Source organism: Perissodus microlepis, chromosome 12, assembly GCF_051167445.1.
Source record: "Perissodus microlepis isolate ML-2025 ecotype Zambia chromosome 12, ASM5116744v1, whole genome shotgun sequence".
In the NCBI taxonomy this organism is placed as follows: domain Eukaryota; kingdom Metazoa; phylum Chordata; class Actinopteri; order Cichliformes; family Cichlidae; genus Perissodus; species Perissodus microlepis.
The window spans coordinates 28,903,686-28,930,518 of record NC_140472.1 but is presented as its reverse complement, the minus strand read 5'-3'; the positions used below and the strand labels follow the sequence as shown (position 1 = coordinate 28,930,518).

The following is a 26,833-nucleotide window of genomic DNA, read 5'->3' as shown; positions in this document are numbered from 1 at the left end:
TTCTGATTATAATTGTAGGTGTTCATATTCTGAGCCTCCAGTATTAATGATGTGCTGAATAAATGGAAAAATAAACCTTGGAGTCATTTTCTCATTAACAGGAAAAAGTACAATAAAACTGTATACTCTGGAAAAGATACTATTGGCAGTAAAAGTAAAAAAACAAACAAAAAAATTGTTTATCAAAAGAATCTAAAAAACTTGTTTTCTTTATCACCTGACTATGGCCAAATAACTAGTAAATGTATCTGACTGGATTATAATTTAAAGCATTATAATTTATAGCCCCATGGTATGTTTCTTTAAAAAACTCTTTGTAAGCTGACTAATGCTTTTAAATACATCATTCAAAAATATACTGGATAGTAATATACTGGATATATATATATATATATATATGATCTAAGCATTGATTTGAGCAGATCAAAGCTTAGATCATCTTTAGGTCTACTCGCTGAGAACAAAGGCTATGCTCTTGATTGTGATGTAAGGCAAAGTGGACAAATTGTAAGAGAATTAGAAATTAAATTGTAGCTGCAAATATCTACTCAATCGTATTACACTACACTGATTAAAATAGGCATGTTTTATGACATTTTGATGAGGGGTGGGCATGTTACTTGTACTTCCTGACCTTTGTTCTCTGTCATTTTTATAAAACACCCATGAGTCTTTTGATATCAATTATATAACATTTTTTTCTTGGCATTTTAAATGATATATTTAGTGAGCCAAAGCAAAAAAGTGGTGCTCAAAAGAGGAAGGGAATAGGAGCGCAGGATGAACTTTGGATTTGAGCAGTGCTGTCAATAATTTTGGTGATGTTCTGATAGGTGAGTTGCCTTGTCTTTTTGTTTTTTAAGTATTACTAATACTTATATGTTGAAAATGTGCACTCACAGTGTTACAGAGTTCTTATGCCAGCACATTGAGCTACAGTGTAAGTTTAGTTCAAATTAGCCTCTTAGTAGGCTAATTTAGGTCAGATGTCTGTTGCCTGGAGTCCTCTCTCCTCGTATAAGAATAAGCTCCCTGGGAATTATTCGAAGATGTGTAAGCTGCAGAAATGAGAAAGCAGATGGTTATCCTAGTAGTTGACGCACATGTATGGAAGTAATACCCCTTCTTAGCACACAGGGGCGCTGTGATACATGCTGAGTTCAGACTGCGACTCTCTTGGTAACAAAAATCTGTGTTGTCAAGCGTTGCTAAGGAAGTCACGGAGCTACTTTTAGTCAGTCACCCTGACACCAACAGTGCACAAAAGGTAGCTTTACTTTCAGCCTGATAAAAGAGACATAAATTGTTAGTGCAAACGACAGAAACTACCAAAGTTATCCTTTTGTTAATGTGGTCACAGAAACGTACGCTTTAGGCATTAGTTAGCACAGCTTTAGCATTTTAGCTTTGTTAGCTGCAGCTGCAGGTTGTTATCCAGTGAAGAGACAAGCTTAACAGATGACATTGTTGTGTATGTAAACGTGATTTAGATGATGGCTTAAGTAGAACTGTTAAAGTGGACTTTAACGGGACTTTTCGTTCAGCATTAAAGTTGTTGAAACAAGCAGTAATTGCGTTAGCTCATGTGCTTTGTCTTTTTTAGCTACTGCACTTGCTTTCAATTGCTTGAAATCAAAATGTTTGCTGTTTCCACTGATTGGGTATTTGATGCAGTAACCCTCTGCCGTGGCTGATATCAGAAAGTATATCAGACAGTAAAGTGATCGTTTGAAGGCCATGTCAATAAAACAAACTCCGCCGTGTGTCTGAACAGGTCTTGTGCCACTTGAAAATGAGAGCGCTTCATCCACCTCACCACAGCTGGACTCAGACATGAGAAGAGGATGACTGAGGATGGAGAGGACGGCCCCCTCCATCACTCCTGTGAGGCTCCTGGTAAAGGAGACTCAATTGCCAATGACAGCAGCAAACTCAATACCTCCATAGTAGATGTAAAATCCACCAACGGGCACAAGGATGACCTTAGGCTTAGAAACACAGGGGAAGGGATCAGTCCGTATCAGCCCCGCCCCCCCTTGCTACCCAGACTGTCGAAGTCCAGCAAAAGCATTTCATTGGAGGAGACTGTGAGAACCAGGAGGCTGAGAAACAGCCAAGAGAGTCTGAGCGACCCAGCTGAGACCGGCTCCTCCACAGACTCGCTTAAAGAGGATGAAACTGTTGTAGCTCCGAGTGGGTTCGTTATCCAGGGTACAGCTGCAGTGAGGAATGAGCGGGATCCCAGTGCGAGACCCCATTCTGCTGTTCCAACTGGATCCCCAGCCTTCCGGGACAGAGGGAGTAGTCTTTCTGACTATGAAAGGAGACCCCGCAGCCAGCAGAGCGACCTTACAGTCCAGCAGTGGAGGGCCGCCAAGGTGCGCCTGTCTCCGGTGCAACCCACCGGACCACTGCCTGCTCTGGAGAAGAGCTTTGCGTCAGCCACTTTGAGGGCAGCTAATAGGATTGACAGGGATTGTTTGGATTATGCCATGCCGGCCAGAGAGAAGCTTGGAGAAAGGCTCCACAGGAACCTGAGCGACAGCCGGCTTTTGGAGAACATGGGGTCGGATAGTGCCTCTGTCAACTCCATGAGGTCCACCTACAGCGTACTCAGCCCCATCAGACCGCAGGATATGAGGAACAGGTAGGTTTAGCAGGTAATATAAAGATGCACCTGTAGTCATCATCCTTGTGCTGGATTTGAAGGCTCTATTGTAAGATGTCCTGTAGATTAAAGTAACTGCACTCAGCTTCCTGTTAAACTATAGTTACTTACCAGTCTCTTTCAAGGGTATTAAGCTAGTGACACTTAAAAACAAAAGAAGTAAGATGGGGTGTATTTTTGTTTTGTTTTTGTTTTTTTGTCTAGATGAGCCCTTTCTAAGCTCACCCACTTTATACTCATATTACCCTTCTATCTTTCCTTTATTACAGTACACTTTAGCTCCAAAACCCCCACACTCCCCTGCAAGCTGTGTTAGATTTAATTCATCTTTCATCATTCATCTTTCATTCCTCTTTCCAAGCTAAATTTGAAATGTTTACACGTTAGTCTGCGATACTTTGTGGTAAAGAAATCAACATCTGAGCTGCTTTAGCTAAAAATGCATAAATAAGAATAAACAGCCTCCATTACTGGAGCAAAGAAGAACATAGGTGTGAGGAGATTCAGCAGGGTTTTTGACAGGATGATTGGTAAAATGGTTCTTAGTCCACTGCTTTAATACTTATACAGATGAATTATTGACCTGACCTCAGAGATAGTAGCCTTACAGCTGTGATTAAACTCGATATATGTGCTGATTTTACTTTTCGTCATCCAGGAGTTTTATGGAGGGCAGCGTGCTGGGTAGTGGTGCCTTGCTTGGTGCTGAGGAGCTGGACCGCCTCTTCCCCGACAGGAGAGTTGGCATCTACATCGCCACTTGGAACATGCAAGGAGAGAAGGTGGGAGGATGTTGGGACCTGCAGCATCTCTCACAAAGGTTTTTCTGATGGAGAAACTGAATCATAACCAAATTCCTGCCATTTTCAGGGCCTTCCAGTCAACTTAGATGATCTCCTCCTTCCAACAGACTCTGAATTTGCACAAGACTTTTATGTTATTGGGGTCCAGGAGGGCTGTCCTGACAGGTGGATCATTTAATGTTTTAAATAAAAGCCGGTTATTATGACGAATTACTCCGTAATGGCTCTCATTTTCCGCATAAAAATATGTAACTTTGTTTGTGTGCAGGAGGGAGTGGGAGACCAGACTTCAGGAGAGTCTGGGACCTTACTACGTCATGTTATATGCAGCTTCACATGGTGTTTTATATCTCACTGTATTTGTCAGAAGAGACCTCATCTGGTTCTGCTCAGGTCTGTCCTACTCTATGTATTAGTTCAGGAGGGATGGTGATTATGAAATGATATTTCTAAATTGCTCATATTTCTGTGGTGACTTGTGTATTTAATAGCATGTTGTCTTAAAGACAGGGTTTCTGGAGGTATTAAATGATTAAAATTGATTTCTTGTTCCTCAAAACAGGCTTTAAAAGGTTTAAATAGTCTTTAATTCAGATAGGTCTTTTATACTGTTGAATTAATTTTCTTAACTAATCAATTATTTGAGCTTTAAAATCTGAAAAAAAAAATCAAAGCTAAGCTGTGAATGTTTAGTTTTCTAGATTAAACTTTTCTATAATATACTTAAAATGCTGTTTACAAGTCAATACAGATTATATGAATATCAAAACACTTGAAAAGATCCTTTAGTTTCAACTTACAACTCTCTACTGATATCCTTGTTGCTTTGGATGAAATGCTCCACCTACTATAACTGGCCAGAGGATTGTGACAAGGATTTTGTTGTAGTGACATGTTGATTTGTGTGCACAGACATGAACCACCTTTCTTCTTCTTTATTTTTTTGCACAGAGGCGGAGCACGCCACAGTCACAACGAGGATCATCTCGCAGATCAAGACCAAAGGCGCAGTGGGGATTGCCTTCACCTTTTTTGGCACTTCTTTCCTTTTCGTTACTTCCCATTTTACCTGTTAGTAGCAGCTTTTCCAAGTCAGAGAAGCTTTTTTTTTTTCTTTTACACTGCACATTAGTCGTGTATTGCATTTAAACCCTACAGCCGGCCAATGTTGCATATTTCTAATGTGTATTTCTGTTTTTCTCCCAGCCGGTGATGCCAAAGTCTACGAGAGAATACTTGATTACAACAAGATTGTCGAGGCTCTAGCTCTTCCAAAAGGCCTTCCAGATACCAACCCGTACCGCTCCACACCATGTAAGACTCTGAAGCTACTTTGTGTGAATGATGTAAAATGTTAAAGCTAATTGGATGGTTTATGCATCAGAATGCTTAATCTTTTAAAGATGTAACAGTTTAAATGTGGCATGCATTCATTCTGGTAAGACAAATTATCTTAAGATAAGATAAGATAACCTTTATTAGTCCCACACGTGGGAAATTCGTTTTGTCACAGCAGGAAGTGGACAGTGCAAAAGTTATACATTAAAACATTGCATTCATTTTCTAATTGTCCTCCTTTTTTAATCAAATCACAACATGATTGATTGCAACAACTGTAATTAGATTAAACATTCCTAGACACCTAGGTTTAGGATTATTTGCAGGAGGAGGGAATAAGTGGTCTGGCTAATGTACAGGAAGGTTTTTCTCTATAAATATAACAATCTATTTTTGTATTTGTTTCCATGGCCATCTTTGTACCAGCAGTTACTGATGATCTATATATGGTTAAAATTGTGGTTAAAATCTTAGTGCTTATAACACTAATTGCCAGAATTCAGTGAAAATCGATGGAATATAATTTTTCACTGCAGCTGACGTCACTACAAGATTCGATCAGGTCTTCTGGTTTGGAGACTTTAACTTTCGGCTGGATAAAGACCGGAGTGAGGTGGAGGCCATCATAAGCTCCACAGTAGGTGGCGATATGAGCCCTCTGCTGGAGCACGATCAGCTCTCCAAGGAAATGAAGGAAGGTATGCACATAGGAAGCCAAAGCGTCAACATTTGCAAAAACTCAGAAAGTTGATTTTGTTCATCTGGACGTAGCGCTTTCAGTGGGAGAAACATTTTGTCACTTCAGACTGAAAAAGTGGCTTGGCTGAGTGATGAAAATGATTTTCCCACAGGAAATGCAACGACTGGATGAGCAGAACCAACTTTCTTGGATTTTCTTCCCTAGATGATTTTTTTATGCATCTAAACAGTTGCAAAAGTTTTTATAGAAATGGGTTGTTGTTTTTCATTGATTCTTATCCTGTGAGTTGTTTGTCCCTCCAGGGTCAATCTTTAAAGGTTTCCAAGAGGCATCAATACACTTCTTACCCACATACAAATTCGACATTGGTCGCGATGTCTATGACACCACTTCTAAACAGAGAACACCTTCATACACAGTAAGTAGAACAAAGATGTTGTGTCGCACATGACAAAAGATAAACGCCTTAAGTTTTTTAAAAACACTTTATCATTTCTATTAAAGTGGCTCTCAAATGCATAGAACCTCTCTGTGTTCACAGGACAGGATCCTATTCAGGAGCAGGCAGGCTAATGACATAAAAACACTCATGTATACCAGCTGCTCGAACATCAAGACCTCGGACCACCGGCCTGTCATTGGTGTCTTTCAGGTCAAACTCAGGCCAGGAAGAGACAAGTGAGTCCCACTAACATTCACACATACACCTTAGTGCTGTAGTCCTTTTCAGTTAAATTTAATTTCACATAAAGTTGGAACTTAATAGCTTTTACTATGACCTATTTGACTGAGAGCCTTCACTCTCAGTGGTGTCACGTTTGGGCCTAGCACTTGTTTCTAGAGAGGCACTGGTGTAGGCTTTCTGGCATGTGTGGAGACTTATTGAGATTAGGCACTGGCACAGGGTCTAGGGAAAAGAGATAAGAGATTTTGTCATCCCATTCAAGTTTTCAACAAGTAACATAATTTATGAAGTAATATGTTAGATCAGATTCAGATGGGTTTTTTAATGACACCAAATCACAGTAGTAGTCAGTCTCAAGCTCTTTGTATTGTAAGGTTAAGAACTCTGCATCAGTAGAAACCCAAGAATCTCCTTTGACTAAGCATTTAGAAAATAAAGGAAGAAAAAGTCATCCCCAAGCAGAAGCAGCCTCGAGAAGACAGAACAGAGTAGAATAAAGAGAGAACAAAACACAAACAGGATGAAAGTACGTGCAGCAGTGACATATAAAGGGTAGAGGAAGAGAGTCCCCCAGAGGCTCCAGGCTTTAGTGATGTAATAAACTGTGCTGTCGTGGATTTTCGTAGGTAGTGCAAAGGTCATCATTGTGAAAGAATCCTGACAATCTTTAGCTGTGGTCACAAAACAGTAGCTCTGTGTCATACAGTCTACATCAGCGGTCCCCAACCCCTGGGCCTCGGATCGGTACCGGTCCGTGAGTCGTTTGGTACCGGGCCGCGAGAGTTGAGGCTCAGGTGTGAAATGTATAGTTTTCAGGGTTTTTATCGGTTTTCAGCGTTATTTTGTTATCATTTTTATCGTTTACTCGGTTTTCCTTGGTCTTTTCACGTGTGTTATGAATAAATTTTCTTTTTTTCGGTACCGGTACTAGTTTTATTTTGTTGTATTTATCCGCAGCACCTTAAAGGCCGGTCCATGAAAATATTGTCGGGCATAAACCGGTCCGTGGCGCAAAAAAGGTTGGGGACCGCTGGTCTACATGATTCAGATTTGATGGCCTACCCAGGTTTATTAAGTCCATGTTGCACTGTGTGGGTTGCAGTTAACTTAAAATGCTGCTGAAATATTACAATGCCAAAAAATCCATGCCTTAAATGATGGTTCTTTTTCACTGGACTGCAATTGATCATTTGGTAAACGATCAGTTGTGCTTTATGCATTTTGACTTTCTAACACCTGTAATGTTGCATTTGCTTGTATTTTTGTCAGCATTCCTCTGTGTGCCGGACAGTTTGACCGAAGCTTGTACTTGGAAGGTATCAGGAGGAGGCGGATCACCAGAGAAATAAAGACAAAGGAGGCCATGAAGAACCAAAGCAGCACGATCTGCACCATCTCTTGAAACCCATTAAGGAACACTCTGGACCAGATCAGGCTGGATTGGATCAGACCTGTGCCAGAAACAGGAAGGCCAGAAAGGACAAAAAGGAAAAACCAAAGTTGTCTTAACTACACAAATCCCAGCTGTGGTCGAGGTAACTGAGGTGCAGCTGTATCCTGAAGAAGCTGGCTAGACTCGAGGGCAGGGATCTCGAGGTCATGCAGACATCAGCGTTCTGGCCTTTATTTATTCTGCCCCCTGTACTCAAACATGACTAGGGAAGGGGGGTCTCCCTTTGTGGCTTAAAGTTCAGTCACATGCTCCAGTGTGGACTGATAAGACCTTACAGAGAGTAACAATACCTATTTTCTCTCTATTTTTTGTAGCCGTTTAAGAAGCATCATATACTATAATACTCTGTTTTTTCTGAATGCTACACCAGTGTTCAAATGCCTTGTGATTTTTGTCATGAAGTAATATACTAAACATAACTACAGCACACTTTTAGGTGTCCGTTTTGTTGGAGAGTTTTGAGGATCAGGTCAAATATAGACTTTTAAGAGCATGTTGCACCTTGTTAAGAGCTACTGTTAAATTCAGGGAAATTACAGTTATTTGATGCTTTTATTCAATATTTCTTAAAGGAACTCACTTGCTATGAAAAAAAGTTTGAGCATTTTAATGATATTACTACTATATTACTACCATTATTGCTACCTTTTGTGTGATTAGGCCAAGTGAACCTTTGCAACACTCAACGCAATGCCTTACCTCTCATCTTATTACTGTGTAAACTGTCCATGTACTGTATGTAGCAGCACATTAATCATCTGCATTCCCAGCATGAAGAGCATTCTGTTTTTAAAAAAAGTGCCTGTGGGTATTGTTTTATACATCATCGGGACCTCTTATCCATAACTGTATCTTTTTATGTCACCTGATGTAACATCCCATAATAAAGGTTTGAAAACACCTTTGTTTGTTGGATACATTTTGCCCATAACAGATGTATTTAAGTGTGGGGGAGCACAATGTGTTGCAATGTTATCAACTTAATATAGTAGTTATAATACTGTGTTAAATCTAAGGTGTAGCTGAGCACCAGCTTCCAGAGCTTAAAGATGAAGCCTGTGTGGGAATCCCCAAAACTGCAGTTTCTCCAATGGCCACTTGAGGGTGCTTCTTAAACTGAGTCAAAAATAGTTGTCCCTTTGTCACTACCAAAGGTTAAAGTTAGGGGCATGATTTACAGGCTTACAGCCTCTTGTCAACAGTCATGTAGTAAACAAAAAGTGTGAAAGAACTCATGTTTTATAGTCTAGATTCTTCAAAATAGCTATTATTATTACACACTCTTGGCATTCTCTCGACAAGCTTCATGTGGTAGTCAGCTGAAATGGTTTTCCACTTGTTGGCCCTTTTCCCGTCACTCTGCAGTCCATCAGATCCCAACCCATCTAGACTGGGTTTAGGTCAGGTGACTGTAAAGGCCAAGCCATTTGGTGCACCACTCCATCACTTACGCAGCCCGGAGGTGTGTTTGGGGTGACTGTCCTGTTGAAAAATAAATGATGGTCCAACTAAACGCAAACCTGAGATGGGATGGCATGTTGCTACAAGATGCTGTGGTAGCCAATCTGGTTCAACGTGCCTTCAGTTTTGAAAAAATCCCCAACAGTGTACCAGCAAAGCACCTCCAATCCATCACACCACCTCCACGCTTCACAGTGGGAACCATGCATGTAGAGACCATCCGCTGATCTTTTCTGTGTCGCAGACACAGCAGGTGTAACCAAAGATCTCAGATTTGGACTCGAGCAGTCTCCTCTGAACAGTTGATGTAGAGATGTGTCTTCTACTGGAACTCTGTGAGGCATTTATCTGGGCTCTAATTTGAGGTGCTGTTAACGTGATTTTCTGAGGCTGGTGACTCAAATTAATTTATCCTCAGCAGCAGAGGTGACTCTTGGTCTTCCTTTCCTGGGGTGGTCCTCGAGTTTCATCATACCGCTTGATGGTTTTTGCGACTGCACTTGGGGACACATTCAAAGTTTTTGCAATTTTTTGTACTCACTGACCTTCAGTTCTTAAAGTAATGATGGACTGTTGTTTCTCTTTACTTAGCTGATTGGTTCTTGCCATATTATGAATTTTAACAGTTGTCACAGCTGTCAGCTGTGTACAAACCTTACTTCTGCACAACACAAATGATGCTCCCAACCCCATTGAGAAGGCAAGAAATTCCACAAATGAACCCTGACAAGGCACACCTGTGAAGTGAAAACTATTTCAGGTGACTACATCATGAAGCTTATTGAGAGAAGGCCAAGGGTTTGCAGTGCTGTCAACAAAGAAAAGGGTGACTACTTTGAGGAATTAGGGTGACCAACCATCCTCCTTTTTTTGCACTTGTTGACTTATAAAAGCCTATGTGATATTTTTTATTTTACCATTCATTAACGGCACAGAGAAGGCATTGTTTGAATATGTTAACGTTTTCTTTAAGCAAACAGTATTATTAAAGCTCTTCATGACTGGGCCAAGTGTCCACTTTTTGGGAAACCAAAATATGGTCACCCTACTAAAATATAAAACATATTTAGAGTTAATTATCCGTTTTTTTTCTTTGCTACATAATTCCATATATTTTGCTTTATATATTTGATGTCTTCAATGTGTATCTACAATATAGAAAGTAGTAAGAATAGAAAACATTAAATTTGAGATTGTTTTAATTCTTAGTTTGTGCGTTTCTGTGAGAATATCCATGAAACAGACAAAAAATAATCAACTCAACATATGCAGACATAATTGCTGTAAGTCAGACAGACTATAGACTGCTTTTTCTATTCTTTGCCCTTATGTGGTCGTCACACAGCTGTGGCTCCTCATAACCAATGTGATTTGCAAAGCCTTCAGCGTAACAGTAAAAACAAACACCACACTTATTTAACCATCTTTTTACTGTACAATACACAAACCACAATTTCAATCTGGAGGACAAGCAGTCAAGTCAGTGACTGATCCAAAAATCTCCATTTTGTTTTTAATCATATATTATGTAACTTTCTGCTGTCTCTGTACCTGTAAAAGGACATTATAAAGTCTTGTTGTATAAATAACAGTTTAATCCACTGACTCTGGAATAAAGACAATTTTTTAGAGAGCTGCGATCTGCAAAGAAAGTAATGGTGGAATAAAAAAAAAATTAAAGAGTTTGAGGGGCATCCAGAACACAGTCTACTCTGAGTGGCTCTGTGACACTGGTGGGGTTTTTAAATGGGAACCTTACATGATAATTTTGTGTTTCTTTAAAAGCAAACTCCTGCAAACCTCCCATAAAAATAATGAATTATTGACTTCCTGGCAACAAAATAAAAATACAGTTGTATACAGACTAGGATTACTGGAGAGTACAATGTGTCATTTCTTTAAAATCACCCCTTCTCTCAGAGGTATTTGTCACCCTTCACAGTAAGCTGTGGTGATTTCCGTGTTCGGAGGGAACACTAATCTTCAAGTCCAGTTTATGTAAAGTGATGATGCGGGTCTATCTGAAGAGGCGGTATGTGCGGGGCAGACGTCCGTCCTTGCTGGACAAGGCGGCCTGGATGTGTTCGTACGAGGGTAGCTCTATGAGGTCTCCAAGCGCTGCGACAGCTGGCTTACTGCGCAGCATCTTGGTGGTCACTCTTTTAATGTCACCAGGTGTCACGCTGCCTGAAAATTATTTGAATATTATCGTCACACAAATTTAGATGACTTGCAAAGAAAAGAACACAAAAATCCTTCCAGTACTCACTTATTAGATGACAGAGCTCATGTGGCAGCTTTCTCTTTCCTGTGGAGAGAACCTGACGACCAACGTCTTCAAAAATAACCGGCCGTGATTCAAGGTTCATCATCAACATGGACTTCAGCTGAGTCTTTGCCCTCTCCAGCTCCATCTGAGCACACAAGGGAAATTTATTAAAAGAACTGTGTAATTTTTATTCCGCTAAATGATGATGACAAAGCTTGTGGCGATCATTACCTCTCCTGCACTGCCGCCCATCTGAATGAACTCTCTGGTGATTATTTCCACCATTTCTCTCACCTGGAAATGAATAAATGAAATAAGAAATAAGAAAAAGAACCACAAAAAACATGACAAACTATTCACTGGAGGTGAACTTTTCCCAAATATACACTCAGCTCCTTACAGGGACAAAAAAGCAAGAGCACATTACCCATTTATCCTCTCTTTACTGGCTTCCTGCCACTTTTAGAATTTAGTTTTAGATTTTATTGCTTGTTCTTAAGTCTTTGACCTTTGCCCCCTTTTTTTTTTATCTAAGCTTTTAAGCATCAACCCTCAAGTTAGGCCACTAAGGTTTTCTAATCAGAGGATTCTGGATGTTCCCAGGGCAAGGTCAAAAACAGAGGGGATCGGGCCTTTCCAGTTGAAGGCTGTGTCCTGTGAAACCACCTACCCCAGAGCACCAGAGCTGCCAAAGCCTCATCATAAATAGTTTTAAATTTAATTGAGAAATGTGTTACAGAATCCTAACAGATACTCTGCAGCTGTCCTGTGTTGAGTCTGTACCAACCTGTCTGGGGTCTGCACTAGCATGGATACACAGTAGGCCGCTGTCCTCGTAGCTATGATGGTAGGAGGTGGCGTTGTACATCCAATGATGCCTACAACAGATAACAAAAATTTAACAGTCGGTGATGACTAATTTAAATAGTTTTAGTACAATTTGCTTGTGAGACGCTCACCTGTTAAGGACATTCAGGTACAGTCGGGTGAACATGCCTTTCCCGGGTCCTCCTGCAGAGAAGGAGCCGCCTCCACCCATCATCATGTTGAGCACAGCGAATGGGATAAAGTCATCCTCCTGTAAAGGGAACATTTTTACCCTTTAACATGTCTCAGGCCCCTGATTGGAGACTTTCCAAGACACTGCAAACACCCACCAGGTAGGAGCAGCTCTCCAGGCCGATCATGATGTGGGTAAGTTCTGGGATGGGGGTGGGGCCGAGGCTCACGTCTGACATATCCTTCTCCATCTAACAGAATAAAAGACAATGTCCAACTTTGAAAGATCCTTTAAAGATCATTTGCTTTCTCCAGCAGAAAGGAGGAATAATAACAAAAGCAGGTATCTGCCAAACTGTGATTTTAAACAGAGCCTGGTTAATCACCTTGATGATGCCACCAGTGTACTGTGCTACAGAGAGGTCCACGTTGGGCGCTGAACTCGTTCCCCACACTGGCTTTACGTCCAGCAGGTATTTCCTGGCACTTTCGACCAGCTGCTCGTGCTCGATGCCCACTCCTGCCAGCACCATGCGCTCTGGACGGTAATAGTTACGCAGGTAACTGTGAAGCACATTCTTGTCAATCTTATCCACATTTTCTGCAGGACAAAAACGAGGCAGTCCGACTGTGTTGCCTCGATACGCAGCCTGGAAACAAAACAACAAAGAAGGGTTACATATAGATTTAAAGATGAAAACAAACTAGGACTACTCACCATTGAGTTTGACATTAATGAGGCCAGAATATCTACAAGTAATCCCTCTGACCCATTCAGACTTCAGATTACTCCAAACACTCATTTTCATAATTTTTGCCACTCCTGACTCTGTATGATATCAACAAGAGCGAAGCTCCTTAATGTGATTAACCCTGACATACAGAAGCCTCTTTCACTCCTTGTTCAAATCTTCTGTTTGCACGAGGCCTCCAATAAGAAGAAATTTGGCTTAAAGGAAGGGTGGACTCAAAGAGGGAAGAAGCAAAACAGCTTGGTTCAGACTGTGAGTGAATGGAGAGGCTGCACAAAAGCTCAGCTAAGGCAAATAGATCATTTTGGACTGTGAATCATGCAAAGTTACTCTATCAGAGTAGAAATGAGCATTGAAATTTTGACAGTGGATTTTGGTTTCATTAGTAATTCACTGATTAATAATAAAATGGGATGAATGGCTGGATGGACTAGCTAAGGAATAATGAGGCATAACTCACAGCATGGATCATCTCAGTGAGTAATGGCTCAGGATCTGGCCTCATGTTGAGATCTTCTAACTCAAAGCGCACCGCCATTCTGGTCATCTCGAGCTCTTCATCTGCACACAAAGAAACAGTTTGTATTACCGGTGGAAACTCTTGGACAGTTTGTGAGGACTGACCCTAAATTATATGTCCTTACCCAGCAGGCGAGGCTGCAGAACAGCATCAGACAGAAGACTGACCACTGTGTCCAGACCTTTCACTTCAGCAGACACAGCATACATTGTGGTGTCTCTGCAAAGCAAAACAACCAATCGACACACCTCAAATCAGCTGTGTGTTGCTTGCGTTTATCATTACATCATTCCACACCGAGACGGGAACTGTGTTAAATACCTGGATGTCTGACAGTCACAGATCCCCCCGTGTTTCTCTAACGTAAGAAGGATTTCATCTTTACTCCCATACTGTGCTGTGGACTAAAGACATAAATGTTGTTCTCAGGTTTATTGCTCACACCTCCACCTTTTTGGTCTTTTTCATTGGATTTTATTTAATACTTACAGAAAATGCAAGTTTTTCTAAGAAGTGTGCAATCCCACTTGGATACTTTGCTTCATGTCTGGATCCCGAATTAACCAAAACTAACAAAAGGAAGAAAGAGAGAGAATCTCACTTTATCCAGTTCTTGCAGGTGACAAAGAACAGTGAATATATCAGCACATCAAAGACACAACTTACCTCCAACTGTGCAGAATTCACCAAACTTGTTTTGGGAAGCAACTTTGAGGCCATTTTCTAGAGTGGTAATCTTGGTCTCATATTTTTCCTGGCCATCCACTGAAGCGAACACTGGTTTGGGGATCCCAGACAACGGTGTAGAGAGGGAGATATTTGGGTATCCGCCACCACTGCTGTATTTCCGGTAAGCTGCTATCCCATACCTTGGATGACAATAAAACAACTGCTATAAAAAAAAAAGCCTCATCAACTTTTAAAAGCTGAATTTCAAAAGCCAACTTTTGAAAAAACTGCAGCTTATACAACATGACCAATAAATATTAACATTGCTGGGTTTAATTTTAGTACAACCTTTACATTGTACATAGCCCTTCTAGCCACAGCTACTTTAAAGACCTCACCAATTAGTCTTCTGACAAACAATGTGCCAATACAAAAATAAAAACAAACAGTACATCAAACAGCAATGGAGACAACAGTGACTAACACAAATACTGACAAACTTCATAGAACAGCTAAGAAGACATATTTTAGAGATTTGGCCTTAAAGTTTAAAATCAGTTCATGTTTTTATCTATGGTGGCAGAATGTTCAACACCTGCGGGCCTTTAAATGTTAAAGGGGACTGACCATTTTATTACCTTCTTACTTTGCATTCTGCATCAATTCACTTAAATTCAATTCAAATGGTGCCAATCCACAACGGTAACCTCAGGACATTTTATACTGTAAGTTAAAGACCCTAAAGTATTAAAAAGAAACCCCAAGAATCACATAACCCCCTATGAGCAAGCACTTGGCAACAGTGAGAAAGAAAAAATTTCCTTTAATAATACAGTATAGATACCAAATGGATATGCTATCTATAAAATTCGCAAAGCTTAAATATCAAATGTCTTCAGAATTTTACAACAATGCTACTACTACTAATAATAATTGTACTGGCATCTTGTCCAGTACTTTAAAGCCTTGTTTGCCATATGCTCTCTTTTTTGGCAATATGTTACTGTTACACAACAGAAAAGCTGAGACAAAATAATATCGTGACATGCAAACATACCTGAGCGGGCTAAGATCTTACAAGCTGAATCATTCAACTAGAAGAAAACAATCTGCATCAGAAACTACTGAACATCCATTATATATGGCAGTTGCTTGAAAGAGGCCTGTCCTCTTAGTGTCAGGCACAAAGTGGAGTGGAAAATAGTTTATTTGTTTTTTTAATTTCCATGTTTAAAAAAAGGAAAGAAGAAGAAGAAGAATAAAAAAGGAAAAGAAAATCCAGCTTGCATGTTTTCCATACTCTTCAGAGGGAAACAGCCATTTTGCAAAGACATACTATTGGCTGCAGAATTTTTGGTCAGTAGGTGGTGATTGTGCTAGTCCTGGTCGTTTTTCTCAGTTTATTTCTACTTTTTTCACCCGTGTCTGGGGACCCAGAGCAGCGATCCTTTGTTTACAGTAAGGATCAGCTGTTAGCGCTGCGTCCTGCAGCGGTGCTGCCGGCGGACAGACCCGACATTCCCAGCGAGCTGAGGAGGAAAAGACGGGGGTGTCGTGCTGGGAAGGAGCGCCGTCGCCCGAGAAGGAGACGTTATCGACCATCTCTTCCTTCTGTAATTATTGGAAATGTAAGATCTTTGCCCAATAAGATGGATGAGCTCACGTCGCTAACCTGGTCACAGAGGGAGTACCGGCAATGTAGCATCATGATGCTAACGGAGTCGTGGCTAACATCGCTAACTCCGGACACGAGCGTGACACTACCGGGATTCCAGCTGCTGCGAGCGGACAGGACCAGAGACAGCGGTAAGAGGAAAGGAGGGGGACTGGCAGTTTTTGTGAACGACAGATGGTGTAACCCTGGGCACATCACTGTAAAAGAGCAACTCTGCAGCAGAGACATTGAGCTGTTAGCCGTTAGCATGCGTCCGTACTACCTGCCCCGGGAGTTCTCGCATGTTATCGCGATTACAGCGTATGTCCCCCCCTCGGCCAACGCGGATGCAGCCTGTGACTCTCTCCACTCTGTGGTCAGCAGACTGCAAACACAATCACCGAGAGCCCTTCTCATAATATCAGGGGACTTCAATCATGCCTCACTGGACTCCACACTGCCCACCTTCACCCAGTATGTGACCTGCCCAACCAGAGACAATAAAACACTGGACTTACTGTATGCCAATGCAGAAGAGGCATACAGTTCATCACCTCTCCCTCCCCTGGGCAGATCTGATCACAACCTGGTGCACCTTGTCCCTGTGTATGAGCCCTTAGTGCGCAGGGAGCCACCAGCCACCCGCACAGTACAGAGATGGTCGGAGGAGAGCGAGGAGGCTCTTAAGGATTGTTTTGAGTCGACTGTGTGGGAGGTGATTTGTGATGACCACGGAGAGGACATCGACAGCCTTACTACATGCATTACTGACTATATAAATTTCTGTGTGGATAACACCGTACCTACCAGGACTGTACGGTGTTTCTCCAACAACAAACCTTGGATTACCCCAGAAATTAAAACCGTCCTCAAGCAGAAGAGGAGGGCCTTCAAATCCAGAGACAAAGAGGAGTTGAAAAGGGTGTAGAGAGAGCTGAGGGGACTGATAAGGAATGGGAAGGACAGCTACAGGCAGAAGATGGAGAACCAGCTTCAACAAAACAACATTGGTGAAGTCTGGAGAGGCCTCAGAACCATCTCGGGCCACAAACAGCAGAACTCTCTGCCTGGGAGGGATGTGAGATGGGCAAATGAACTGAATCATTTCTTCAACCGATTTGATTCAGCCATGAGGCAAGTCTGCAACATCGGCTGCAGACTCACCCACCCCCACTGCTGCTGTTCCACCTCTGACACCTCAGACACTTCACACCTCCTCTATTCACCCTGCTCACTCCTCCCCACCCCCAACAACAGCATCCAATACACACTCAACACAAGGCTCCAGCCTGTCTCTCTCAACCACCCAGGTTAGGAGGGAACTGAGGAGGATTAATGGCAAGAAGGCAGCGGGCCCAGATGGCATCAGCTCGAGGGTCGTCAGGTCCTGCGCGGACCAACTGTGTGGGGTGATGGAGCACCTCTTCAACCTGAGCCTGAGGCTGGGAAGAGTCCCACAGCTCTGGAAAACCTCCTGTGTTGTACCAGTGCCAAAGACTTCACGCCCCAAGGACCTCAACAGCTACAGGCCGGTGGCTCTGACATCCCACCTGATGAAGACCCTGGAGTGGTTGGTCCTGGCTCAGCTTCGGCGCCTAATAAGCTCATCACTGGACCCACTTCAGTTTGCCTACCAGCCTGGCATTGGAGCGGATGATGCCGTCATTCACCTCCTACATCGTTCCCTCGCTCACCTGGAGACCGCTGGAAGCACTGTGAGAATCATGTTCTTTGATTTCTCCAGTGCCTTCAACACTATTCTTCCCTCGATTCTAAAGGACAAGCTGGTGAACTCTGGAGTGGACCATCACCTCACTACCTGGATTTTGGACTACCTCACCGACCGACCACAGTATGTGAGGACTCAGGGCTGTGTGTCGGACAGGGTCGTCTGCAGTACGGGGGCCCCACAGGGAACGGTTCTGGCTCCGTTCCTCTTCACCATCTACACTGCAGACTTCTCCCACAATTCCACCCAGTGCTTCCTGCAGAAGTTCTCTGATGACTCTGCAATAGTCGGCCTCATCACTGATGGGGACGACAAGGAGTACAGAGGACTGACCCAAGACTTTGTGGACTGGTGCCAGCTGAACTACCTCCAGATCAACGCCAGTAAAACCAAGGAACTGGTGGTAGACTTCCGCAGGCACAAGCATTCTCCACTGCAACCACTGAACATCCAAGGTATGGACATCGAGGCTGTGGACAGCTACAGGTACCTTGGTGTTCATCTGAACAACAGACTGGACTGGACTCATAACTCAGACGCCCTCTACAGGAAAGGGCAGAGCAGGCTGTACCTGCTGCGGAGACTCAGGTCGTTTGGAGTGGAGGGCCCACTCCTGAAGACCTTCTATGACTCTGTGGTGGCTTCTGCTATCTTTTATGGTATGGTCTGCTGGGGCGGCAGCATCTCTGCCGGGGACAGGAAGAGACTGAACAGGCTGATCCGAAGGGCCAGCTCTGTTCTAGGATGCCCTCTGGACCCAGTGGAGGTGGTGAGTGACAGGAGAATGGTGGCTAAGCTGTCATCACTGTTGGACAACATCTCCCACCCCATGCAGCAGACTGTGACAGCACTGAGCAGCTCCTTCAGTGGGAGACTGCGGCACCCACGGTGTGGGACGGAGAGATTTCGCAGGTCTTTCCTCCCCACTGCTGTCAGACTCCACAATAAAGACTTTAACTGATCAAACACACACATCCACACATGTGCAATAACACTAAGTGCAATAATCTTTTCTGTCATCGTTGTATTTTTACTCAGTTGTATATAGCATTTGTATTCTATTTTTATCTTATTGTATATTTAGTTTATTTTATTCTACTGTATATAGTATTTTATTTTATTCTATTCTGTACAGTTGTGTACTGTATTTATTCTTATTGTATCCTAATTTTTGCCTCATAACTTTTGCACTGTCCACTTCCTGCTGTGACAAAACAAATTTCCCACGTGTGGGACTAATAAAGGTTATCTTATCTTATCTTATCTTATTTCATTACTGCTGATCTCTAGTCTGGACCAGGTTAGCTTTGCAGCATATTTTACCCAGTAAGAAAATGATAATCGAATTACTTGATGAATTGTTGCAGCCCTAAATTCATAACATTTTTATTGCTCTACAAACATTAATATCTGATCCCAAAAAAGATCATCTTTTTTACTGTCTGACCATATTAAAATTGTATGTAGTCTAAATGTATGTCTGAATTCTGTTTTTATATTTATTTTTTACGTTCGGATAATTATGTCAGCTCCAACTGACAGAAGAAAAACTAAAACCATCTTTTAAACATAAATTTCATGACATACTTGATTATAATCCATAAGACTAAGTACATTTACTGGCCCGTGTGAGCATTTAAACATACATCGCTTTTAAAGCTAAATGTACAGTGCCTTTTCTCTCACACTGTTTTATCTGCAGCTGTAATCCTTTCAGTTTACGCATTTAACCTCCTCATATTTTTCAAATATTACAATTTACACCAATTAAGTGAACACACAGGGAAAACTTTCGGTTAACTTAGCCAGCTGAAAACAAGCTTCACATGACTGCTTATCATGATTGCCAGTGTTAGGGTAAGTGAATCCAGATAACATCACTTGAGTATACTGAAGTGGCTTCTTAGTACAGGGCCCTGGCCATGGTTAAGCTCCTCTAGCTGTGAGAAAACTCTGTTCCGATTGGCTATCCATCATAAAAAGAACAGTGTGGGTTTTGTGTTTACAGCCACAGCCATGCAACAGGGATCAGCATATTCACTGACATCATATAGCACCAAAAGTACGTAAAAACTCCCTGAAAATGACTATTTTCACCTTTTGACTCAAATAGATTAGGTGCACATAGATACTATTATCGACTTCATTGTCCAAACGTGTTTGGAGTTTAAAAGTTTAACATTCCGCTTTTAGCACTTCTATAATATCAAAATCTCAGCCACACAGTGATAAATTCAAAGTCAGCACGTATTATCCTCCACCATCCTCAGGCAAACGCACATTATTAAGTCCAGCAGTCTATTCTCTTTTACCCAAATATGTCTCTTCATATTCAAATTCTCAACAAAAACAGCCTAACTAGCACGTCTATTTCAAAAAATATTAAAACAAAGTAGAACAATTCTTTATCTCGGACATTACAGAAAGCCGCTAAAATAATGCCAAAGCTTAAGCGAGAGGAGCATTTTTAGCTTCATTAACGGGTTATGATGTAACTTAGCATCATGCTAGCTGCTAATTAACGGTGACTAGGACGTAGAGAACTTCTAAACCCGCAGGGATGAGCGGAAACGTCACGTGGGAGACAGTGGGTGTATCGGTGCTGCTGCAGTCTGTTCGCGTTAAACTCCACATTAGGGACACTGTAAGAGCGTTTATTTAAAACGTGTTACCTCTGAACCCGACTCCAGGTTCTGCACCTCGACATGTGAGTCGCCATCCTGGATCCTCTGTGACGGAGATCAACCCGGATGACGACGAAAGCTACTCGAAGCACTTCCGCTTTCAACCAGCTGATGGTTGTTGAACATGCAGCCCAGGGGCCAAAACCACACGATGTTACTGAATAATAAGAACATCACAGTGAAGTCATTAATAATTATTTAATAATCAGTTATAATTGTTAAATAAAAACACTGCAATTTCAGCTATGGGGGACAAACAGTATCTGGAAATTCAAAGTATTTCTAAATCAAGTCTTTTGGGCACAAAACAATATTAAATGTATTTTTCTTTCATTTACATTTAATAAAGAAAAAAAAAATACCCTTCTGCAGTGAAGAAAGTAATTGTTTTATCCCCTGCTGAATTTGTAGGTTTGCTCACTTACAAAGAAATGAACAGTCTTTAATTTTTGTGGTACTTCATTTTAATGGCGAGAGAGAATTTCAACCAAAAATGCAGTTAAACCCATTATAAACACATGTTTAAAACACATGTTTTAGGTTATTGTCATGCAAGTACATGACCCATCCATTAGCTCCTCAGTGTGGTGAAGTCACCCTGCAACCTTAACAGAAAAACAGCCCCGAAGCATCATGTTTCCACCTCTGTGCTTGAGTGTGGGGATGGTGTGCTTTGGAAAATATTAAGCATTTCTCTTCCTCCAAACACGGCAGGTCAAGCTGATGCCTGATAGTTTCATTTGACTACAGAACTTTCTTCCATGCTTTCTCTAAATCCTTTAAGTGTTCATTAAGTGTATGATTACCCTGTATATGTTCCATCTTGGGCAGGTAGGCCTTTGGTTGATATTCTGTTTCTCTCCATTAAAATGAAACAACCATAAAAATTACACTTAAAAATTCAACAAACTCAAATCAACATTGAGCAGAAATCCATTTTGAAAATTTATAGCACACCCCTGATCTAGAAGATTGACAGTAACTGTCTGGGGAGATAGTAACCCAGATTATTTTTTTCTCTATGTACATTTTATAGATGTTCTGTAAATGCATCACACACAGGCAGTCATAAAGCAGAGTTTTGAAAACAGAACAGCTCCAAGTGTCGGCCGCCTCACAGGGCAGTCACAGCTGGCAGATTTGGGGTTGCAGCTTTCTCAAGAATTATCCATCCATCCATCCATTTTATTACAGCCTATCCATTTTCTTCCACTGGGCAGCAGCCAGAGGATGCACCACCCACCTCCTCCAGCTTGTCCAGGGGAACACCATGGTGTTCCCAGGCCAGCCAGGAGATATAGTCTGTGTGCCCTGGGCCTATCCCGGTGGGACATGCTAAGAACACCTCAACTAAGAGGTGTCCAAGAGGCATCCTAGTCAGAAGCCTGAAACGCCTCAACTGGCTCCTTTCGATGTGGAGGAATAGTGGCTCTACTCTGAGCCCCTTCTGGCTGGCCGAACTCACCTTATCTCTAAAGGAGAGAGTCCAGCCACCCATCAGTGGCACGAGAAAGCTCATTTTGCTGCTTGTATCTGCAATCTCGTTCTTTCGGTCACTACACAAAGCTTGATTTACCACTTGATTTACCATCAAATGGTAAATCGAGAGCTTCCCTTTTACACTCAGCCCTCTCTTTTCCATGATGGGCTGGTACAGCGTCCGCATCATTGCAGCCGCTGCACAAGCCGTCAGTTAATTTCACACTCCACTCTCCCTTCACTTGTGAACAAAACCCTGAGATACTTAAACTCCTCCATTTGGGGCAATAACTCGACCTTTTCCAGCTGAGGACCATGGCATCAGACTCAGAGGTTCTAATTCTCATTCCCGCAGCTTCACACTCCAGTGCTGTGAACCACTCCAGTGCAAGCTGGAGGCCACAACCTGATGAAGCCAACAGAACCACATCAGGTGAGAAAAGCAGAGACGAGATTCGGAGACCACCCAAGTGGAAGCCTTCCGCCACTTGGCTACGTCTAGAAATTCTGTCCATAAAAATTCTGAACACAATTGGTGACAAAGGGCAGCCCTGGCAGAGTCCAACACCCACCAGGAACACGTCCAACTTATTTCCACTGCCTGGGTAGTGTTCCGCTTGGCCTGTTGGTATATATCGGCTGCCTGCGAAGTTCTGCAGGCTAACCAAGCCCAATAGGACTCATTCTTCAACCTGATGGTTCCCTTTACCTCTGGTGTCCACCATCTGGTTTGGGGGTTACCCCCAGGACAGGCATCAACCACCTTGTGGCCACAGCTCAGTGCAGCTTACCCAAATAGCATAAGTAAATGATGAAAGTATTTTATTTATTTACAGGAAACCAAAAGCAACAAATACATAAATAAATAATCATTTGAGAACCAGTTTACTTTTAGGCAAGCAAAGTAATAAACAATTGTGAAAGAATTGTCTTTTTGGGGTGAAGGGACAGTTAAAATCAGTTAAAGTTAAAATTAAGTTTATGTTGGGGTAAGATAAAGGGTTGGGCACTTAGCTGTAAAAGTTACAATTATAGTTAATGAGAATCCACAAATCTCACAAAGATAGCCAAATAAAGGAAAACACATTTAAAAGACCCCAAGAATACACTTGCCAAGTTTAAAGTGGATGGGACGAACTGTCATATAGACACAGAGATTTGTCTGACTATTAGTAGGATTAAGGAGATAACTACTTACTGACTTAATTTTCTTCAGTGCACTGCTCAAATTCACAGGTGCTTTTCGTTTTTTTTGTTTGTTTTTTTTGTTTTAGGATGAAGGTTTATTAACTCCAAACCAGCTCTATCTGTGTCTGTAATTTGGGCCCTAAGATCCAAAACAGAACAATTGATCCATTTGAGTGGGTAAGCGGGCCAAGAGCATTTAACTACCCATCAGTGAATCAATTCTGACACAGAAACAAGTCAGCTCCTCAATAACATTAACACTTCCACCTGACTTTAAAGCATTCTGCAGCTGAAGAGAGATTCAGCAGGACTGTGACCAGCAACAGCACATTTATTATTTGCCACAATGTTCTCCATTATGCTTGTCACCGCAGTGCTTTGGATGATTTCTCTGTTTTCACACTCCGGCTCAGCTTACGAGCTCCAGGACACCATCCACACTCTGAAAGAAGAAAACCTCCACCTGCAGCACCAACTGGAGAACCTCACCAGGGCTCTCAGGGATTTGAAACATCTTCTGATTGAGCACTCCAAAGGTAAAAACAGAGCTTTCTTGTTACAAGTGGATAGAGTTTCATAAATACAAAGTCTTAATAGATACTTTTATCAAATTTGAATATAGCTACTGGTGGGGAGCATGACGCTGAATATCTGCACGCCTGGAAGGAGTGGTCCCAACATGGTGAGCTCTCCAATTCTGGTTTTCAGAGCTTACTTTGTTGTAGCACTTAGTCGTCTCTATCCCAACAAAAAAACTCTGTACTGTGTCCTTTAGGGATAAGTGCTGAGACCCACCAAATGCTGGAGCAGGCCCTGTGTTTAAACGAGCTCCACGATGCAGCGGATCACATCTTCATCACTCCGGTTTTCCTCCTCCTCTCACCTGTTATGTTTCTGGCACTGCTGTCATGACTTTGACCAACAACCCAACAAATTTATTAAACTTTCACACAGATATGACACCTTATAATAAGAAAAAATGTCCTACATTAAAGTTCAGGATCAAAAATCAGATTGACTTTTACCTCTTCAGTAAATGTTTTTCCCTTCATGTTGTCTAATTAATTCTGATGTAAAATCATCAGTTAAAAATAAACATGGAATTCATCTTGTAGCTCTGTGTGATTTAATTTCCTCTGTTTCTCACTATAATGAAACTCTGGATCACAGTTTGATAATAAAAGACATCATCTTCTTTGCATGAAATATTCTTTAGGAACTTGGCTTTCAGATCTAAAATTGGACATAAATGAAATAAAGGTAGCCCTTGAGGATATATATGAATGCCTTGTACTAAGATGAATGGACAAATGACCATCTTATTCAACAACCTACACACATCTGCAGATTTACTCAGCTCAGGCTTTAACGACCAAAACAAAAGTCAAATGACGAAAAAAGGGATACCATGGTAACACAGTTAAAGCAGCATAAAAATGATAAGATAAATTTTGATAGATCTAATTTTAGATCTATCTACTGGGTCACACCCCTTTTGGTCATATTTCATCCTCCTGTATTTTTATATAGAAGCGGATAAAGGATACTGCACAGGTTGTATTTATTTATTGGTATATTTATTGTGTTTACAAACAGAAAATTACTTAAGGATGATGTGGAAATTTGTTTGGATAACATTTTAGACTAGATACAATCCCCTGCAATGAGTGGTATTTATTTTCTTGCAAATCGAACTGTCATTTGTTTGTGCTATTGTGCCCTTTTGTGTTTTTCAAAACAGTAACTTATGCACTGAAACAATGTGGTTTATTATGCAGGTAATATGTGTTGTGAAATGTAATGTGATGTTCTATAGTTGTACTAAATGTAAAAAATACATTAAAAAAATATTAGAATTAATATGTATACAATACAAATTCTATATCTTGTTTGTGCAGACATGCAGTTTGGAAAGAAGAAATCCATCATCCTTCAGTCCTAAGGAAATACAATATATACAATACTTAAGTCAATAGCTCATGTATCAATATGTCATCACTTCAACTGTTATCAACATTTTTGCTCAGTGTTGAGCAAAGTCAGAGTGTCTTTTAGAATCTACATTAAACACAGTTCTACCACAGTGGGAAAACTGGGACTATGAGAGTCTTTGGTGGATTTATGTGTTTGATGTTGTCCTGAATCCAACAGTGTTACATTTCACCCGCTACATCTGCTTTGTCTGCTTAATTAAAATGACCCCTCCTGCATAGATTATAAATCGGTGCATTTGTACTTTCATTTCCATTTGATTATGCTGAATGGATTGCCAATTTACATTTGCAAGGACTTCATCTGGACCCAGTATTTGGCTGTAGACATGTCCTTGTGAATAAATGAGACAGAAGCCACCATATGGACAGTTTCTGTATTGTTCTCTCCTTTTTTAATATAAAATATTGATCACTTTGTGGATTAGGCAACATTAATAGTCTAAAGCTATGTTAGCAACTCTTAAGACATAAGTATCCTTTCAGGCTACTTATTCTTTTAAGTTTGAGGTTTAGCTGTTAACCACCCTAGTCTGGCCTGTTAGCATGCTAATTAGCACCAAATTTAAAGCTAAGGGTGATGAAAATGCATTTCCTGACATATACCACTAAAACCATCAGGCAAACTCAAGGGATTACACACATAGTTAGGACTCAATTCCTTCCAGCTCCAAAATTTGTCTTTAAATCTTGAGTCCATCAAACAATCTGAGCACGTCTCACCAAATGGCAGAACTAATCATTTTAAAGCCATTTTTTGCATATAATATATGGTTGACTAAAATCAAAGAGAATTCTTTCCTAAGTACTCAGATCCTCTACATAGGTTGATTGCATTCTGTTGCAACAGTCATTATCATTCCCATTAACCTACATTTAAGAGGGAGTAGTTCAACCACCTCTTGCATTTTAAACAAGCTAAATAGTACTCTTTATTAAGTGTTGCTGTGACGTCAGCTTAGACAACATTGTGCCAGCAATGCTCAAAACTCAGACAGCAGCAAGCTGATTTCAGCAGGTATCTGAGAAGTACCACATAAAAGTGATTTACACATTTACAAAACAAGTGAAAGGCCCCTAGTTAATCTAAGGAGGAGATTAGCTACTGTGGAGTCCCACTGAAGTAGCTTTAGTGAATCATTGACCTCTTTCTGCATCCCTCCTGGTATTTGGTGTGGATGGTAGCCACATGTGAAGCAAGGTGTTCATTCATTAGAATCAGTCGCTGTATTATACAGACACTGCTATAAGAAGTCAAACCTTTATAGGTGCAACTGATGTTTTATCACTTCAATTCTCTTTGAAGTGTTTTGAAGACAAAGTTGGAGAAGTGAGGTTGAAATAGTTTAGAGGAGGAGGAATAGTAGATATATTGGACAAATGATGTTGAATTATGGAGCTACCAGGCAGGAAGAAAATTTAATGGATGGAGAGAAGGAGAACATGCAGAGGGTTGGTGTGAGCAAAGACGATGCAAGTGACAGGGTGAGATGGAGGCAGATAATCCAATATAGTGACTCTTAAAGAGAGCAGCTGAAAGAAGAAATGGAAGAACAGAGATATAGAGTATTTAAGCTTATTTGGGAATCGACAGCATATTATAGTGGAAAAACTTTTATTTGTGCTCTACTCATACAAAGTCTTTAAATCTATCCATCTGTTTTAATACTATAGCTCCTATTTTTTATAATGTGTGGATATTTTTGCTTGACATTGTTCCTTGCACTAGTGTCATTTTATGATCATTTACCTACTAATAATTTTAATAACTGGGGTTTTTGTCTCATTATA

The 26,833-nt window shown here is 41.2% G+C and overlaps 3 protein-coding genes across 3 annotated transcripts; 2 read left to right on the top strand and 1 right to left on the bottom strand.

Annotated features, from left to right (window-relative positions):
• Positions 1 to 1,160: 1,160 nt before the first annotated feature.
• Positions 1,161 to 7,742, top strand: inpp5e (inositol polyphosphate-5-phosphatase E). The gene is made up of 11 exons (XM_084946496.1): positions 1,161 to 1,267; positions 1,775 to 2,647; positions 3,327 to 3,450; positions 3,539 to 3,636; positions 3,740 to 3,864; positions 4,423 to 4,542; positions 4,678 to 4,785; positions 5,346 to 5,507; positions 5,812 to 5,927; positions 6,051 to 6,187; positions 7,464 to 7,742. The coding sequence occupies exons 2-11, from the start codon at positions 1,845 to 1,847 to the stop codon at positions 7,594 to 7,596; spliced, it is 1,926 nt and encodes a 641-aa protein (XP_084802622.1). The 5' UTR covers positions 1,161 to 1,267; positions 1,775 to 1,844; the 3' UTR covers positions 7,597 to 7,742.
• Positions 7,743 to 10,289: 2,547 nt separating this feature from the next.
• pmpca (peptidase, mitochondrial processing subunit alpha) lies at positions 10,290 to 20,467 on the bottom strand. Its single transcript, XM_084946637.1, has 13 exons — positions 20,373 to 20,467; positions 14,315 to 14,517; positions 14,138 to 14,217; positions 13,970 to 14,052; positions 13,773 to 13,867; positions 13,589 to 13,689; positions 12,763 to 13,026; positions 12,535 to 12,627; positions 12,337 to 12,455; positions 12,165 to 12,255; positions 11,609 to 11,671; positions 11,378 to 11,522; positions 10,290 to 11,295 (listed from the first exon to the last, which is right to left on the bottom strand). Exons 1-13 carry the CDS (start codon positions 20,417 to 20,419, stop codon positions 11,126 to 11,128), a joined length of 1,554 nt encoding a protein of 517 aa, XP_084802763.1. The 5' UTR covers positions 20,420 to 20,467; the 3' UTR covers positions 10,290 to 11,125.
• A 2,866-nt stretch (positions 20,468 to 23,333) lies between these two features.
• On the top strand, positions 23,334 to 24,898 carry LOC146376549 (uncharacterized). Its single transcript, XM_084947574.1, has 3 exons — positions 23,334 to 23,587; positions 23,674 to 23,733; positions 23,827 to 24,898. The coding sequence occupies exons 1-3, from the start codon at positions 23,398 to 23,400 to the stop codon at positions 23,961 to 23,963; spliced, it is 387 nt and encodes a 128-aa protein (XP_084803700.1). The 5' UTR covers positions 23,334 to 23,397; the 3' UTR covers positions 23,964 to 24,898.
• The last annotated feature ends 1,935 nt before the right edge of the window (positions 24,899 to 26,833 follow it).